At 42.6% G+C, this 18,404-nt stretch overlaps 1 protein-coding gene across 3 annotated transcripts in view; it reads left to right on the forward strand.

Annotated features, from left to right (window-relative positions):
- SHROOM3 (shroom family member 3) overlaps positions 1 to 18,404 on the forward strand; it is a 150,855-nt gene that overhangs the window by 57,970 nt on the left and 74,481 nt on the right. The window contains exons 1-2 of one of the 3 annotated variants that reach the window (XM_061994264.1): positions 163 to 196; positions 12,516 to 12,684. The exons of the other annotated variants lie outside the window; for them this stretch is intronic. Of the exons in view, the coding sequence (XP_061850248.1) occupies positions 12,668 to 12,684 (17 nt within the window). The 5' untranslated portion in view covers positions 163 to 196; positions 12,516 to 12,667. Of the gene's footprint in view, positions 1 to 162; positions 197 to 12,515; positions 12,685 to 18,404 lie in introns of those variants that run through there. 3 annotated transcript variants of the gene reach the window in all.

An 18,404-nucleotide genomic window follows, 5' to 3' on the forward strand; every position in this document is an offset into this window, starting at 1 on the left:
TGTGGGATTAGTCCTGAGGTACCTCTGTGAACAGCACCTATATCTGCAACTTGTTATCTTAATTGCTATGCCTCTGTTTCTCCACTTGCCGAGGCAGTAGTGCCATTCCCTCTGCCGAGGACTGCAGTCACCGCATGGCAGACTACCTCAGTCGCAAGCATGGGAATACTTGAGACTTGGTCTAGTGTCTCAAAAGGTAAGTTGCCTCTCAACAGCTACAGCAGAGCAAGCCAGGCACGGCTTTGTGCCTGTGGAGGCGGTCAGACCTCGTGGCAGGGCTTTGGGAGAGGGAGGATAGGAGTCTTAAGGATCCTAGTGGTCCTAAACTTCATAGACATCATAAACTTCATAGCAGTGTCCAGCCAGTGCCATAGGGGATTTTTCAACTGCTGCTGTAGATGAGCTCACAGCAAATGGGGAGTCATTGCTATGCCACTGCTTAGGTTCTCTCACTGGTGTGTGAGCAAATCTATTGGACTTTAGGTTATAAAAGCCTTGTAGGAGAGATGAGCTTCAGAGAGCCTTCAGAGTTGTACAGTATTTTTAAGGCCATTCCCTTCCTTGGTGTCAAAGGGTGCTAATAATACCATGCACTTGGAACACCCAGTCTCATGAGAAGAGGATCTGACTCATAGACACACCATGATGTGTTAGGTGCATTTTACAGTTTTATAGTCTGTAAGAATCTCTGCTCAAGTAAGTAGCACTCTTTTTGGCCTTCACCTTTTATAAGTTGAGAATTGTTGAAAGTGGGCATCAAACCAGGCAAATGCTTAGCATCGATGTTTAATACAGGTGGGCTAGATATAGAGTCTGGGATATATTCTTGTTTGATTAATACAATAACATCACAGATAACAGAAAGAGAAAGTGAAAGAGACTCGTTTTCTTAAGAGAGGGAAATTAGTATAGCTCCAGTATGGGCCTGCACCAATTTATATTCATTGAAGATCTGCCATATGTTATACACATCTACACGCCCTTTTAGATTGGTTGTGAATCATAAAACCAAGTTCATTGAACTTTGATTTTTATTATTTCCTAAGACATGAACTTCTTTAGTAAACCTATTAACTAATCTTTAAACTCATTACCTGCTTCATTGCTATCAGGATATCTTTAACTTTAGGTTTGTTGGGGTGCAGAGACAGAGGCTGTGAATAGAGGCCAAACCTTTAGCTATGTGCTTCGGCTGAAATAGTTGTACCTGTGTGCTTATTCTACAACGTGATGGTCCAGTCCATTTAGCAAAGGTTGGTGGTGTGAGTGAAAGCAAGTTGAAGTGATGCGAGTAGAATATTTGTGTCTGTGTCCCCTTCTATGTAACATGGAGTGATTTTTGAACACAGATTATCTGCTTAAGAAAATCAACTTAAACCAGCCTGTTCTGAAGTACAAACGCGGCCACAATGTGCAAGCACAGTACGCTGCTTTGCCTAATGCACTCATTATCCCAATATTTAAAAAGTAGGGAGATTTTGACAATAAAACTAGAACTGGTTGCAGTAGCAAATTCCCAGTCACTTTAGATTGCCATAGATTTCATCCTTTTGCCTTGCCTGAGACAGCTCTTTAAATTCAAAGAAGCATCTGGTCAGGTAAAGCTTTGTGAGGTGTCAGGTGCAGTCCTTGGAGCACCCCACTGGCCTCTCACAAGCCACTGGCCCATCTGAGAAAGATATATATGCGCGGCGAGCACATGTATTTCTTCCTGCATATGTGTGCCATTAAGGGCAAAACTAGTTGGCATGTGGGTAGCCCTAGAGATCCCTGAGGAGCTGACAGATCCACAGCAAGTAGGAAGAGGCTGTTTTACAGCACAGACCTTGTCACCCTGAGGCATGGCCTGATGCCTGCAGGGATGGGCGTGTTCCCAGGCTGCAGCCTGTGAGGAACGTCCTGTCCTTCACTGGAGGGCCCATTTACTTTCACTGTAAGGCTGCAGGGAGCTCTGCAAAGGACGGCATCAGTTCTTCCTCACTTGCATCTCTTGCACGCTGCGACTCTCTCCTGAGGGAGACTGCAGGCAGGCAGTATTTCAGAGTGCTTGGTTGTAAATTAGCATGGACAATCGTGTACTGGCAAGGGATTTTCTTGGGCCCTAATCCACTACGTGCCACAGTAGATGTGGTCTTCATATCAGGTTGTAAATGAGACAGACATATATTTCTTCTCTGTTCCTGGGAATGATTTGAGTAGAATGTTTCAGAGCTCTGTAGTACACAATGTGAAGAAAGATGTTGTAGGTAGTATCTGAAATTTGAAGAGATGCCTGAATTAAAGAGATTTGGTGGTCACCTGCTTCAGATGAATTGAAAAAAATAATTCAGGGATGATGTTATTGTTTTCTCTGGTCTGCTTTATAGACAAAGATAAATCTTTCTGAAGCCTTGAAAGAGTTAAAGGCAATACCTTATAGACACCCAAGTAGTTGAAGAAATACCAGATTTACATTTACCTCAGTTGCCAAACCCTGCACATTTCTGTCTGCTTTTTAGAAATTACAGACTGTGGGGACAATTTAACAATAACTCATTGCAACTTGGCTGTTATAGGGGAACCCACGTGCATAGGCACTTCAGGACTGTGCCAGCATCTCCTTTGTTCAATAAAAGTAACAGCAGGAATTTGATTAAAGACTGACAGAAAAGAGAGGGGGAGAAACATAGGAAAGATTAAAGAAAGAAAGAGCCACCTGGAAACTTCATTCCTCCTTTATTTCTAACTTAAGCCCATAAATACCAAATCTAAACCATTGTGTGTGTGAGAGGGAGGGAAAATTTCCTGCATGCCTGCGCAGAAAAAACTGCACATGCAGTCGCACAAACCGACTTTTAGCAAAAGTCATACTCTTCTCTCAAACTTAATGCTTACTCCTTGTTCACATCAGAAGAAAAACAAACCAGAAAATAACTGTATCCTTTGGTGCTTTGGAAGGACAACATTTAGGAGGATTAGGCAAGTCACAGCCAGAAAGGAGGGTGGTGAAGTATTTTGGTTGAACCTGCAGACGAGTAGCAAGCGTATTTCCCAGGCTGCTTTGGAGCAGCCCTGCAGCTGAGCACAATGCAAACGTCCAGCTGCACCCGTCCAGCGCCGCTCTCTGTGGCTCGGCTACAGCATCTGCTGCTTTGTCTCCGTCCTTGTACCCGCCCCCTCCCGGAAAAAAAAATAGAAAAGAAGAAAAGAAAAAAAACAGTGACTCCATCGGCCAAATGCAAATAAGCCCCAAAGAACCTCTTATGTGTGATCAGCAAGCAACAGGCAAATCACATTCAAATTCCTTACTGCAGAGACAACCCGTCTGTTGTTTGGGTTAAGGAGACCAGGACCATAAGATCAAGTGTCAGCCAGGCATGTGGGAGTGATGGCAGGCTGACTTTTCTTTAGCCCTGCCATGCCCTGGCAGCTGGGAAGGCTTTGCTGTGTGATCAGGGGCACGCTTTGGTTCTCAGGCAGGGTTTTGCAGGACTGAGACCATGAACACCCTAGCAGCAGGGACTTCTTGACAGGGTTTTGCATATTTTGGGGGCTCTTGCAGGTAATCTTGCTGTACATTAGACTAGATGGAGCAACAAGGCAGAATGCTATACCTGGAATTTGTTGCTGCAGCTGCTGTTGTCTCCCTTCTATATACCTGGAAATCTCTGCTGCTTAAATCATGCTTTTCTCCACATGGTACTTCTCTTACTCCATCTTTACATTGTTTTTCCTCTGCACACTTTCTTTCACACTTTTCAGCTGTTAATAACACCCGTTAGTGAATCCTTTCTGGCATTGACCATGGCTCTGAACTGTGCTCCCCCAGAATGTTTTGGATGTGATGATGTCCTCTGTAGCAAAGAGGAATTTTCTGCCTTGGTCCAACCTTCCTCACCTCAAGGTTGATGTCTCCTCCATCCAGGCAGTGGGGATCTGGATCAGGCCCTGAGGGGCTGTTTTCTCTCAGACCAGTGCAAGGATGCAGAAATTGTCAGTGTCCAGGACTGATTCTCCGGTTAAACCGCTTTGTCTCAGCGAGTCAATCTCTCAGAAGATACGTACTGAAATTGTGTATCACAACTCAGTTGTGGGAAAATGCGGGGATGGAAAGGGACTCGAGAGCCTGCTGCTTCCATCCCTGCCCTGGGGCTCGGTGCGGGCACCTCGAGAAGAGAGGTCAGCGGGTGTTGAGGGGGCCGGGCCACCCTGTGCCGAAGCGCCGGGGCCGGAGGTATGTGGGGAATGCGAATGGTATGCTTGAGTGGGCAGCTTCAGAGCGAGGCGCAGGGATGGCTCTCGCTGCCATCTGTTGTGAACCCCGCAGGCCCATAGCAACAGCATCTCAGGAATGGGGCTACTTTTTTTTTCCTTTTTTTTTTTTCCTTGAAGAAATTCTTCCTTGCCCCCTTCCCCGTTCCTGCATACGCATACTCATGAATACGCGGGAACCGTCCTGAGATTCCTGCTACACACTGATTCCTGCTAAAGGAGAAAAGAGTCTTTAGAGCTCAGCTTGTATTTGGTTTGTGGAGGCGTTTTCCTTTCTGACCTGTGACATTCTAAGAACATGAGCTGATGGATGTAATTTATTGTTAATTGCCAAAATCTCTTTCTATTCAAATCAATAATGGATCTGTATTTGCCATGAGGAATATTCAGTAAAGTCTCCAGTGGATATGTAGCCATGCAATTGTCCTTCTTAGTAAAACAGAGACCTCCATCTGCCTTATTATACAGATGCTAAGGTTATAACTAGTATAAATAACCGCATTGTATTGATTTGTTCTAACGCATCATTTTCTTCATGTCCCATAGGGGCTTTGCTGCCTGTGGGACTGGATTCTCAGAGGTTATAGATAACTCAGTGTCATTGGTGTTATTGACAAACACAAATTTTTATACCAAGGAAGATTTTGCTACACAATAACTGTCGCTCCTAAAGGCAACAACATTGAGACATTCTGGGAAGGATTAGTGCTGAAAAAGCCTTAATTCTAGCAGCAGTGGTAGGAACTGTCTGCCTGTCTATCTGAGTGAGTGGTTTGACTCCTTCCTTTCCCCTGGAAATTCACTTCTGAAATGCAGACTTCTTTTTTTACCACACCTTAGCTTTTTATCCTGCTGTCAAGTAACCATGGCCCTGTTTCTGCAAATTGTTCGGCCTCTTGCTGTGACTCAGCAAAATTGATTGTTCTTCAGCTTTTAAATTCCTTTAAGACAAAGAATTATATCTTGTAATTTTATGTGAGTGTTTCAAGAAGTTTGAGGAAAGACATTCAGAAGTTAGGGCTATCGAACTTTTCCAAACAGTATGTAGATTTCTTCAGTATTTTTATGCCTAACAGCCTGCAATAAATACAGAAACTTGCAGAGAAGCCCCCATAGACGAGAGGGACTTGGGGAACTGGCAATCCAAAACACATTTCTCAGATGTTTTGTGCTACTTGCAAAGAGATGTCATGCAAGAGGAGAGGGAAGGAAAAATGACAGATCCCCCTTCTCAGTGCTCAAGACTGTATTTGAAGCTGGACACATAGCTATAGTGACTCGGGAGGGTATAATTTCAGTGAAAGCTGATACATACATGGGGGGGATGAAACTCTCCCTATTACAGGTATTTATTGTCATTTGGCAGCTGTCAGTTTTCAACAGGTGATTTGCCTTCCTGTCAACTCTCTGAGAACTATGTATATTTGGCTAAGGTTGTAGACAAGGGTAAAAATCCTGCTTTTGAGTGCAGATATCATTTAACTACGATAAGAAGGCAGGTAAAGCATTTCTTCTGCAAGTTGGCTGTGGAGAACAGGGAAGTAAAGTCTTTCTGGTCCTACCAAGATGAGAAAAACCAAGTCATTAAAATCTGATACCTACCTGCTTTTAATGAGAGAAATGTTGTTCAAAGAAATAATCTCAGCCCTATCACCACTGAACTATTTTCAGGAGCCATTAGCCTTTCACCTCTTCATATATTTTTTTTCTTTTACTTCTGATCTCATTCAGGGAAAATGGCAATGCAAGAGATTTGAGCTTTAGCTTTAATCAGGAGCTTATTCAGACATAAGCACGCTCTTACAGCCTTTTCTTTCCAGTAAATGACCTGCAGAAGAACCAGGGAACTAAAGCACAGAAAATAATTCTTGACATCAAGCACTTGGCATTTTTAGATGTGCTTACTTCTTCAGTGAGCCAGTACAGGCATTTCTATGGGCTCTGCAATGTTCCCTTCATCTTTAGTCTCTTCTTCCTCATCAGAAACATTTTTTCGACAACTGAGGACTGTGGTCTGTTAGTTGACAGCATGAGGCTGTTAGTAGTTCTGGCTTGGCTAGAAAGAGCAAAGAACAAGAGCAAGCTGTGAATGGATGTTATGAGCTGCACTCAGTAGACACAAAATCTGACTCAATTTACCTATACCTTAGCATTCTGTTACACATTTCGTTTCTTTAGCTTGCTGCATTCTCTGCTTGAAAGCTGCTGGAATGAAGAATAAGATGCAACATCTATGCACAGAAGCTTCCACAACCCCTCAGCTGTAAGGAAAAGAAGCAAAGTTAGGTTGTTTTATTTTGGCACAGTGGGATCAGTAAAGGAAGGTTGTAGGTGACTGAGCACTATTAAGGTTCAATCTCATTCTCTCTCTTGAGTGTTTATTACAGAGTTTTGTACTTTGCATCACTCTGAAGAACATTTTGAAACAAGAAATGTATTCTTGATTCTTTACTGAGACAGAGGCTATTGCCAGCTTATGTGACATACAATACTTGCTTTAAAGCTCCAGCTCCTGACCCAGGAGATTTATGAAGCTATCTTTCCAAGTTGGTAGCTCTCATGATTCAAAGACTGAAAGACAAGTCAAAGTTCTGAATGTACCAACTGTGACAAGCAGGTGACTTTTTAACCTGCTCGTGTGATTTTGGGGGCTTATTCATGCTTTTACACAGCTGAAGCATAATGCCTTAGCATAATGCAAGGTGCAGAGACTTTTTGTGATACTCAGGTTTCCCCTTCCTCTAAAGATCACTAGCTGCCATCACGGCTCCTGGTGCCACATTACCCCTGAAAATCCAGCTTAGGGCATCAAGAGAGCATCCATTCATCTCAGTTTTGTGTGAGGCTGCTACAGCAGAAACGTGTTGTTTTGCAATAGTACAGCAATAGTTCTCATTACATTATAATAACTTCTTTGGGGATGGAGGAGGAAGGAAAATTAATCATTTCCTTGGCATTTGGCATAATTTCATTACACTCTTGCATCCTGAAAAGCATCAAAGTTTCAAGAGTGGAGAGGAGAAATGTCTGCAGAAGAATAACTATCTAATGAAACCCTCCACTGAAGGAGGATTTCTCCTTCATTGTCAGTCTGTCAGTCTGTCTTTCTTTACACTGCAAGGAGCTGGCCACAAAAGCTGTTAAATCTTGAGAAAACTTAAAACCTCTGCTCTCCTCAGTTCTAGGAACAGCTGCTAATTGGTTCAAAGAAGAGGCTGTGGAAGTTGCCTGTTCCTTTCATTTGACCTTCCCAGAATTCTTTCTACTTCCTAGCTTCATAAGGCATTGTGTATTTCTGAGCTATCCAACTGATTCACTCAATTTGAGATCTTTCTTTGGTCAGTGGCTGGTAGAGGAGGTTCAGAACAGCCCCTTCACACACCTACTTAGACAAAGCCCTTCTAACAGAAAATGTCATGATTGACTCCAGGGCAGGAGAACTGCTAGTCCATACAGCCCAATATTTCTAGCTGATGCAGCTGGAGATGCTGAGGACCATGATAATCATCAACTCTGTGTTAGTCTTCCTCTAGCAGCCTAGTCATATCCAAGAGTTTACCTACCATCTGTATTTAAATGCAGACACTGTGCCTCTAGCCTGAAGTGTCTGCATGAGCTATCTGTATCTGTCTTGTGCTGCCCAGGAGGCCATTTCTTGATATAAAATTTAGCTGCTGTTGTTGCTGTCCCTGCACCTCAGCAGGGACAGAATCCTTCATGTTCTGCAATATTTTCCACCTCAGCCCCAGTATGTTGCATTAGATGGTCTTTGACTTTGCTGCTGATTTATTTTCCCCTTCATCTGTTCCCTGAGATCTGTTTTAATTCCATCTGAGTTTTAGTTCAAAACTTATTCATCATCAGTACCTGAAGAAAATTGAAAGAAAATGAAAAAGAATAACTGAAAAAGAATGTCAATTATAAGTGAGATACAATACATACACAGTTGTTTCAGTGCTGCTTGTTGTCCATATTTATTTATTTATTATTATTTCTTTTCTCTATGGATATCAAAAAGAAAAAAAAATGCCAAGAATGTCTCATCCCCTTGAAGTTATACTGACAGTACATTCAGAGCAATCCATGGCAACAGCTGTATTGCCCATATATCTTCAAGCAGAAAATTGTACATCATCTTTGACAATGCATTGCATGACGATCCTACACAAGGACCACATTACAGTCACGGTGGGAACCATCACTCGAGTCCCCTGGTTTGTTTGTGTGCACAAGAATCATGCTTATAATATTGCTGTAACATAGTACTTCACATCTAATTTAAGCAATACTGGGGCTTTTGTTTGTCTTACGAGGTCTAACCTAAAGACAAAAGACATAGTCCAGCCCGAAGTTTATGAGACATTACCAGACATTTATGTTCACACATACACACTCAGTCAGAGGAATTTATGGCCATTACGATGTTCCCTAATGAGTACAAAATGAGACCGTTACATATTCACTTAATTAGTTTGACAGATTTTCATTTAAATAAAAAAAGACTTCTGGTCTTCAGAGAACAAAAGGAGGGCTTTGTTTCCTGTGCAGTTTTTGACTCTGCTTTTCTGGAGCAGGAGGTTGGGGGTGACAACTGAGGGGAGACGATTTAGTGTGAATAATTCTCATCTTTTGATTTCATGTTGCCATTTCTTTGCTGCTTTTCCAGTTCCCCTGGAGCACCTTGAGGAGAGCTGTGTGACGTGACCCTTTCAGTTGCTGCCTGGAAAGCCTGAGTGAGAACTTGGCTTTTCCAAAGCATAATGGATACTTTGAGATTTGGGAGGGGGTGGGAGGAGCTCTAGGAATATTAGAGAGCTGCAATGAGCCCTGAGTGAACTTTTGTCCCTAAAGCTATTAGTTCACTCTGCCTCACTAGTGGTCTAGTTCTTTGGTCTAACTATGTCCCACAGTATCATTGTAGGCAGCTCCTGCTTTAATAAAAGTTAAGAATTGGCACTATAAGCTTGCTTACAGTTTTATTTTGCCTTTTTAAAACAGCTCTGTGCATTACAAGGAGTTTCAGAATACAGCATGAACCTTGCCACACAGCAGACAAGTAATGCTGGGACTTGATCTTTAGGGGAGCCCGTTCACTTATGCTCTTTAATTGAAAATGTTTTGTCAAATGCCTTTTTTGGAAGATTGACTGTGGTTCCACGTCTCATAGGATGATGTCTGGTTTCTTTGTGTCCTGGAGTGAGCGGTGTATTGATGTGGGTTCTGAAGCTCCTAAGCTCTTTACTTATCTTTGTAGCTGTCCCTTGAGAGCATAAAAACCAACAAGGTGAAGTTGCCGTGGGTTCACAGCCATCACTGTGACAACTGCTAGCCTGGACTCTTCTCGAGTGTTTCCATAAAAACCTAATACTAGTACAGACATCTCTAGAGCTGTACTTGCTGTAAGAGCTTTGTGGTGTGGAGTAGTCTCCATTGTTTTAATCTGTGTGTTTAGGCATCTCCTAAGCAGGATCAGCCAATGCATTGGTAAATAAATGCCATTGTCTGAAAGTGTGACAGTGATACAGACTATCACATTTGGAAGTTACTCACATGCTCCAAGGAGCAGCAAACATTTAGAGAAAATGTGCTGCAGAAACAGCTGCGATCTGTGTGGAAAAATGTTTTGGAAAGAGAGGTGTGTTTTGTTCATGGTTATTACTAAGAAGGTGGAGAGCTTGTAGGCTAACATCTGACATGTCCTCTTTTCCTTTCTGCCTGTCTTTTCTACTCACTGCTGCCATTCCACTCCACATAGATGGATTCTGTGCAGCACTTTGAGAGCTCAGCAGCAGTAGATCTCTCCACCTATTTTTTCTGCTCTGGACTTAGCAAAGAAAGTGTCTACTCCTTGCATTGTAGAAATTTCCCCTTTGTCTCCCACTTACATACAGGCATGATAGCATGAAAAGAGGCAGATAGCTGCCTAGACACACCCAGCTTGCTGCTTTTTTTGGTGTTTCCTCAATAGAACAGCTCTAGCAGTCCAAATTCTTTGAGGGGGGAAAGCTGCTTTGACCATATGACTGCAGATTTCTGTAGGCTGAGGGAGCAGTTGTGGCTGCCTAAACCTGCTCTCAGAAATGTCTCTTTGAATCTCAGAAGCACAGTGGTTGCATAGTGGCATCTTTAAGCCTCCTTCTTAGCATAATTTCACTCCTTATGGTATTTTTCTGTAAGGGTCAATAGAACTGTGTGGAGTAAGGAACATAGCCCCAGCAGCATGTCTCCTGCAAAGGAGCCAGAGAGAAAATAGCATGGTGCATACATGCAAATGTGAGTGCAAGCATCCTGAGAGAGAGAGCAAGCCAGAAGGTAGCTTATAAAAACTGCAGCTCTGGAAGCCTCACAATATGCAGAGGAAGATATTAGCAGAGGAGTTTACTGTCACAACTCCCAGAATCATTTGATGTTGTTGTAGGCTGAGTAAATGGTCCTTTTCTATTGTGTCACATTTCCTTGTGGAGACAAATTGGTTTGTGGAATTCCTTCATTAAAGTGTTGAGCCTTGCCTTGGGAAATTACAGTTTGTGGCACGTTATTTAGCAAAAATATAAGCCGTGATTCTAGGTACCATCTATCCTTTGTCCCAAGGGAAGCTGAAAGAATGTGCCCTTGCTCCTCAAGCTGTCAGTCTATGTCAGATACTGCAGTGACTGTTGATGTGAATACAATGATAGTGATTGAGATTTTTTTCCCCTTAATAACTAACTACCTGGAATAACATAAACATTGCTGCTGAAGCCATGCAGTATATGACCCCAGTCCTCCAAGAACACCAGCCACACTAGGGCTTGTCACAGGCATCCCCTTGCTGTGCTCACAAAAGGTGGTGGCACCCTAAAGCACCTTCTCCATTTGCATCAAATTTTTATCTTCATGGGAGAGCCTCAGTGATGAAAAGCAGGTTTTGTGATACCTTGGCTGTTATCATGGAGCACCTTGAGATAAGGCTTACTAACTCCTTTCTCAAGTCCCTTACTGGCTTTGTTTCTTCCCGACATAGCAACTAGTTAACCTTAACCTGGGGCTGGGCCTGGCTCTGAAAAATATCTTCACTGAATTTACATAACAGAGACCTTCTAAAATACAAACCATTTTGAAGGTTAGTAGTATTTTAGCAACATATGAATGAGGCTTTCTAAAATCAGTGTCCTTTTAACCTAGTGTTCTCTCTCTAGTGTAACAAAGACAAGTTCAGAATACATAAAATTGGCTCCTTTCAGTAATGTACCTAGCAAACAGTAGCCTCTGGAGACAGATTTCTTGAGTCTTATTTCAGTCTTGCATTTTTTCCCAGTATCATTCTGCAGCAGCAAATACTGTTTCTTGGATACTTTGGAATCAGAGGTGGGGTTTTGGGTTTTTTTTTGTTATAGTTGTTTCTCTTTGGAAAGATTAGTATCAGCTATACCAGCTATACCAGATGTATCTTTTTCTATGCCTTTTTAATATTTCTTCCATCTGTGGTCATTTATCCTTCAGTTTATTCACCTTCTTGTATTCCATATGCTCTTTTGCCATCACTTCAGCTATGGTTTTTGTTCCTGAAGTGGTTGGGATATACATGTCTTTCTGTAGTTCATAAAGGAAGACTTGCTTAACGTAATTTCTATTTTATAGAGGATGCTTATTGGCTTGGTCATCTTTGGATGATGAGTACTAAACAACTTCCAAGGACATTTCTCTACTGACTAGCAGGAATTCTTAAAAGATTATATGAGATGTCCACCAAAGACTCATGTATGCATCCAGCATATCCAAACCAAAACTCCTTGGGTTATGGTAGATGTGGATTGCTTTCGGCTTGCCCAGATCTGCCACGTAGTACAACAGGTTAGTTTCCTTAAAACCATTGCAAGCATTTCTTTGCTTCATAACTTGTCATCTGTGGGGCTGCTCACCTTTGTGTAACCAGCCTATAGCCTTATCAGAGCTGACACAGTTTGTTCCTGCCCAGGGGTCATATGGTGGGAGCTATGACTAAGTAAGTGCACAGCTAGTTTATTTACTTGTCTAAGTGCCTCTTGGATGACGCTGGTAAATTCATGGACACTTGAGATTCTCTGTGACGTTTTTTTAAAAAACAGCTTTTGTGCTGGAAAATCTTGCACAAAATACACACTGGCTCAGCCATTGTGACATTTCCTTTTAACTCTTTAGGGCTTGTGGCTCAGTTGTCCTCTGGTTTGCTATGAATGTCATGTCCTAGGATATGCCTCCCATATATTGTGTCCAACTAAGAGTTGGAAAAATTTTATTCACAGATCACGGGTGCCCACAGTCTGGAAATAAAGATGCAAAATTTATAGAGGACACCAAGTGTTTTGCCACTTTCATGTGCTAAAACTTAAGCTGTGCCTGATGTTTATCTTCAGCTGCTATCATACCTGCCTTGTCCTTCCTGCAGATTGCCAGGATGGCTGCTAATGTCAGGTAAGAACTGACCTTTTCCCTGACCAAATGCAAACACAGAGCTTTCCATGCTTCATTTGGGATCCCAGCGCTTTTATTCCCTTCTCCTTAGCTCTATCTATCTTGCCTGGCATAAGCTTTCTAAAATGATCTAACAAAAAGGAGTTTGGGCTTAATAATGAATTACTGCTATTGAATTGGAACTGCTCTTGTGTTTTCAAATTACTCTTATCAGAGAAGGCATGCTTTTGGAAGAGGAACAGAGCTTGCTCATTTTTGGTAAAGCTGACACAGCAGGAAATCATCAGCCAGCCCTTAATAAAATCATAACTGAACATTTACTTTGAGCCATAGTGGGAGAGACCCAGACTCATAAATCAACCTATTAAGCCCTCAGACATGAGTTTTTGGAAACTCCCGGGCATTTCTTTTTTTCTGCTGCTGATAAGAAATCTTTTAAGGACAGAAGCTTCATGATATCATTAAGGGCAAGAGCAAGCAATGTTGCACCAGGCCTGGAGTCAAGGCAGTAAGACCTTACCCCTCTAGCAATAAATACCAGCAACTTCAGCTTAGGATATTTATCACAAATACTAAAGTGAGATGCCAGTTTATCAGGAAGGTGAGGTGCTCCTGTCTATGTAGAAGAGATAGAATTCCCTGAATCCTTTTCAGAAGGTATGTTGAAGGAATCAGAACCTGTCAGAGTCAAGTAAGTGATTTCAGAGCAAATGCATTCAGTTAATTGAGCCTTTGTCCCCTTTCTTTAACAACATGGAAGCAGATGCTGATAATTCATTAAGTTATCTCTTTTTTTAAGAGATCTTGACTGATACTCTGAACTAACCATTTTCAGACTATGACACCTTTCCAGGAACAACTAGCAGAGGTATCGGTGCACAACATAAGTAGATAGAGCTATTGGCTGCAGTGTGTGTGCCGGGAGCTTAGCTTTGCTTGTGGTGTAGGGGACAGCCTCTTAGATCGCTATGTGCTGCTGCTTCAGCTTCCTGCAGAGACATGGGGACCATCACTTTGCCTTGTTTTGCTTCCTGGATTACTAGCAAGGTGTGAATGAAAATGTCAAGAAATGTGCAACCTCTCCCAGTTTCTTTGATGAGGGTTTCCAGGGCCTGGGTGTCTCTTTGATCCTGCTCTTCCTAGTGCTACTTGTGTGGATGGGATCTCAGTTCTGCCTTTTATTGCAGATTCTGAAGGTTAAGCATAACCTGAGCGAGTGGCTGAAGAAGGAGCATCTATTGGCTTTTTACTGGTTGGACTGTGGAGGACAGGAGGCTTTTCAGTGTGTCTGAAATTGAGCCCTTCAATGAGTCTTATGTGCAGTCCTAGTACATGTGCATATATGATTCTGTGCAAAGAGCAAATGAAGAATGCTAAGTCGGCACCTAACATCATTTAAATATGGGAGGAAGGCAGCTGGTATTATTCTACACTGTTTACCCAACTGTAATCCCCTCGGAAGCTTAAGGAAAGAATAATTAACTAACATCTACTTCTATAGAAGTCAGCAGTACACCTCTTTCCTCATAGAAAACATTAAAGTAAGGGTCTGTAGTTACATTGTATAAAGTCTGATTAGTAGGTGTACCATTTCAGACTCTCATTGGACTGCTATAATGATGGGGAACTGTTTCCTCTTGGGGCAATTTTGTGCAACTTGGTTCTTTGCTTTGTGCACACATCAGCTAGAAGCAAAGAGACGGTGCACAAGCAGCTTAGCAATGCAAAGATGTGCCACTGGGCTGGTCCTCCTACACCAAATGGAATGGAAATCTTGTGACTTTGCTGAAGTAATGTCCGTTTAACCTAGAATAAAATGCTGGCCATCATTCTTCCTTCTGTCCCACATTCTTCATAAGAATAATGTAGAAGCTTAGCACTTAAGAAAAGCGCTAGCCTGTTGGTCTTTGTAAGGCTGTGTGAAACTGCCAGGGGAGGAATATAGGTGTTGGCTCCTCAAGAAAGAGGGAGATCTGTAAAAAATTCTATCACTCCCCAGTGAACTTCCATTACTCCAGAGAGGAACCCACTGCTCAGAAATTACTTAGCATGTAAACAAGCCTTCGATGATAAATGGGCCCTAAAGTCACAGAGAAGAATTTATGTTATTCAGCAAACTAGCCAGCTTGCAAACCAACAGTCTCTTTTGCCCAACCCAGTAGGAGAGAGCAGTAGAATATGAAGCAGATTGGGGTTTTCTCCTTTATTTGCAGGTGTCAGGGAAAGATGAACTCAAATATTAGAGAGCCAGGATGTGTGGGTTTCATTTCTGCCTGTGCCACATATATGAGGCCTAATTACCATATGCAAAGCACTTTGCAAAATACATTGCACTGCTGAAGGTATGAAATGGCAATTAAAAGAAAAAAATAAGGTCTTTGTCTCTAATTTTCAGAAGAATGTCTTTGTACTTTGACTTGGTTGCTGTAACAGCAGACTAAGAGATCTTCTTGCTAAGTAGATGGTGAGAACTCCTTCTTAGCAAGAGAGAAATAACATCTTCCTCAGTTTCTGTCACCGAAGAATTAACTTTTTTAAGCTAACTTTTTGAAACAGATTCTTCATCATTTTCCTTCTTATCCAGCCTGTGGAAGGCCCCAGGTCTATTCAGTCCCTGTACATGCACAGGAGTGGGCAGCTGCTGGTGGTGAGAAGTAGCATTCCAACTTTATGTAGCTGGAAGGATGCCAGGATTCCAGTGCCAGGCAGGTAGTTGGGATGTCTATCCAGTGCATGGAAGATGAGGACTCTGCTGACAGGGACAATGTATGACCTTTGCCTTTCTGTTTCCCCTCTTCCCCAGTATGTACCTGGTTGTTCTGTCTTTGTGGTCACCACTGCTGGCACTGTGAGCACTACAAACTTGACTTGTGCATCCAGCACCTCTGAAAGTATATGTAATCAACAGAGCTCCCTGGGTACCTGTAGCTCTCTGTAAGTGTTAAAATCTATAGGATTTCATGAGTGAAGGTGACACTATTTGTGCTCTGCTCCCCGCTATGCCGGTAGCTCATGACTGTAGCTGAAAGTCTTGTCTCTTAGAATTTCTGCTGAAAACCACTTCTATGCTTATAATTCTGGTACTTCCTTACCCCTGAGAATTTTGCAGTGCATCAGAAATGAAGAACATGTGACAAGGCACAGGAGGTACCATAAAGCAGTTCTGCCGCAGAGGAGAACCCAGGGAAACACAGCTTTGTACCTTCCTTTGTTTGTTTGAAGCTGAAGATAAATATAAGCCACAGGGCTAGAAGGCACTTTACAGCTCATGGTGTGGGAATGGGTGTGTGTGGGTGTGGGCACAGGCATTGCTTCAGAGTAAACCAAAAGTAAGCCATATTTGTTTTGCAGGCTTGTTTAAAAGAACTGTGCTGGGGAAGAAATGGTGGGGAATTAGAGAGTTTGATTTTGCTCTTCAAATCATCCCTATGTCTTTTGGGGTATTGTATTCCTTACATGATTTACATGCATGAGTGCAGCTAGTGACTAAAAGCAGGTTGCAGGTAAGACTTATCCTTTGATGGAAGTAGTGAAGCAAGAGCCTTTTCTACACATGGAGTTTAAGGAGGCAGCAGTCAAGTGCTGGCCCAGAGTTGTGAATTGTTGCACAGACTGATCAGAACTGCCTAAGCAGCTAATGAATCTATAACACAGAGCTGGAACAGTTCTTGTAAACAGGTTTTCCTTTCAGCCTCTTCTAAGGGCGGTTCCATGTCTTGACATCCCCTCTGTGCACCTGTGCGATGCAATGCCACAGCATGACATTGCTACAGAGCACAGCCAGCCTGCCATGTGTGTGGGTCACCAGTAAACCGCCAGCAGTTCTTTCCAAGAGCTTTTGCCTCAGCAACAAGGACAACTACTAGAGGAAAAGAAAGATGGAGAGCAAATGGATGGACTGGGAAATATGGAAAAGTCACAGCAGACGAAGGTGCTACAAAAACACTGCCATGTATATCTCAGCACAGTTTCCATTACTAAGACTCTTCTCCTTCTATAGGTTTACATGGGCACCCCTTCCCCTCATGGCTGCAATGGGACTAATCAGAAAATAAGGATTACTCATGTGAGTAAAAGCCTTCAGGTTTCAACTGCCAAGTGTTGCCCATGCTCATGGTTGTTCTTCCCAGCATTGACTGCACCCTGGAAGATGTGCAGAGGAGTATTTTATAGGGCCTGTAACTTTTTAGCAGCAGTTGCAAGGTTAACTTGAGCTGTCTTATGACCTTCTGACCCACAACATGCTCTGGGGTGAAAGGTGCTTTGTTCCTTGTCCAAGTTTTGTCTGAGCCTCTGAGGAAAGGACAGTCTGAGGAGCTAATACACTATCCAGATAATGGAGAAGGGTCCAGCAATGTCAGCTTTACTTGGCATTAATGACTGATGGTGAATTTTTGTTTTAGCAGATGGTGGGGCACAGAACTCCTCCACAGTGTCTTCTATCTTTTCTTTCATAAATGGCTTGGTCAACTTAATGATCTTTTTCCCATCTGGTGGATACTTTGGATCAGCTCTAGTCTTGCAATGCTTTGTTGAAAAGAGCTAGCTGAAATGAGGGAATTAAGGCAAAATATTTTTCAATAAACCTAACAATCCCCTGCCCGTGAGCTGGGTCAGTAAGGTGTACTGGATACAGCACTCAGAATCAGGACACTGGCTGCTATTTATTGCTAATTGTTATCTACATGGTTGTATCTCATAGGAGCCTAGCTCATGGGCTTAGGAACCAACAGTGTTTGCTGCTATAAAAGCAGAGCAAAAGGCAGAGTCAGGCCCTCAGGCAGCAGCAATCTCCAAGTCTGCCCTGTGGTATCAGGCAGTCCCTATCAGCCCAAAGGGCATTACGGCAGCCTTCAGGCCTGATTCAGCAAGTCCCATTTGTTTGTGACAGAGTGTATTGCCTGTGAAGTTACAGCATGGAGCTAGTTGGCCCAAATACAGGTGTTTTATTAGCAACATTTGGTGTGACATTGTCGTATTTGAAAGGCACTGAGTGTCGGATCAGTGTGGCAGGTCTGAGAGCTGCGTTGAAAGAGGCCATTGCAGCCTGCAATTATTCATGAGATTTCTCTTGTGAAATAGATGACCTTTACCAAATGCTTTCTGTCCTCTTTCATGACTCTTCTTGATTCTCTTTCATGGTGAGAAGCAAATATGCTGTTGAAATATTTTTGTGGCGATTCCACTTTTCATGTCACTTCCAAAGAACTCATTGACAAATACATGAAGATAGGTCATTTTATTAACCTAATTAAATAGGAACGCAGCTCTTTTTGAATGCAGGGTATCATTTGTGTCTATTAGGTATATGAAGTTAGTTCTCAAAGCCACACTCAGTAGCAGAAAGTCATGTGGTTTCTTTCTTATGCATTTATGCACTGAGCTGCATTCTCTTAATCCCAGCTGCATCAACACATTGATGTTAGGGAAAAAGAGTAATTTCTTTTGAGAAATCATTCCCAGCACACAAAACAGCAAAAGTTGCTACTGGGAACAGTTCTGAAAGTTGAAATTTTGCAAAGTGTGCTGTGCAGAGGAAAGTAGCCACAGTACTTGTCATAGGTGGTCTAACTGATCCTTGCAGCCTTCCTCAGCTCTACAGTGATTATTCCTCTTTCCACTAGGTTCAGACATGTGAGATCCCAATCCACTCCTAGCTCTGCCTCTTATCTCCAGGGGGGCACTGGATTTCCGCTTTACTTTTTCCTAAAGAAAAACCG

The sequence above is a fragment of the Colius striatus genome, chromosome 3 (genome assembly GCF_028858725.1).
Source record: "Colius striatus isolate bColStr4 chromosome 3, bColStr4.1.hap1, whole genome shotgun sequence".
In the NCBI taxonomy this organism is placed as follows: domain Eukaryota; kingdom Metazoa; phylum Chordata; class Aves; order Coliiformes; family Coliidae; genus Colius; species Colius striatus.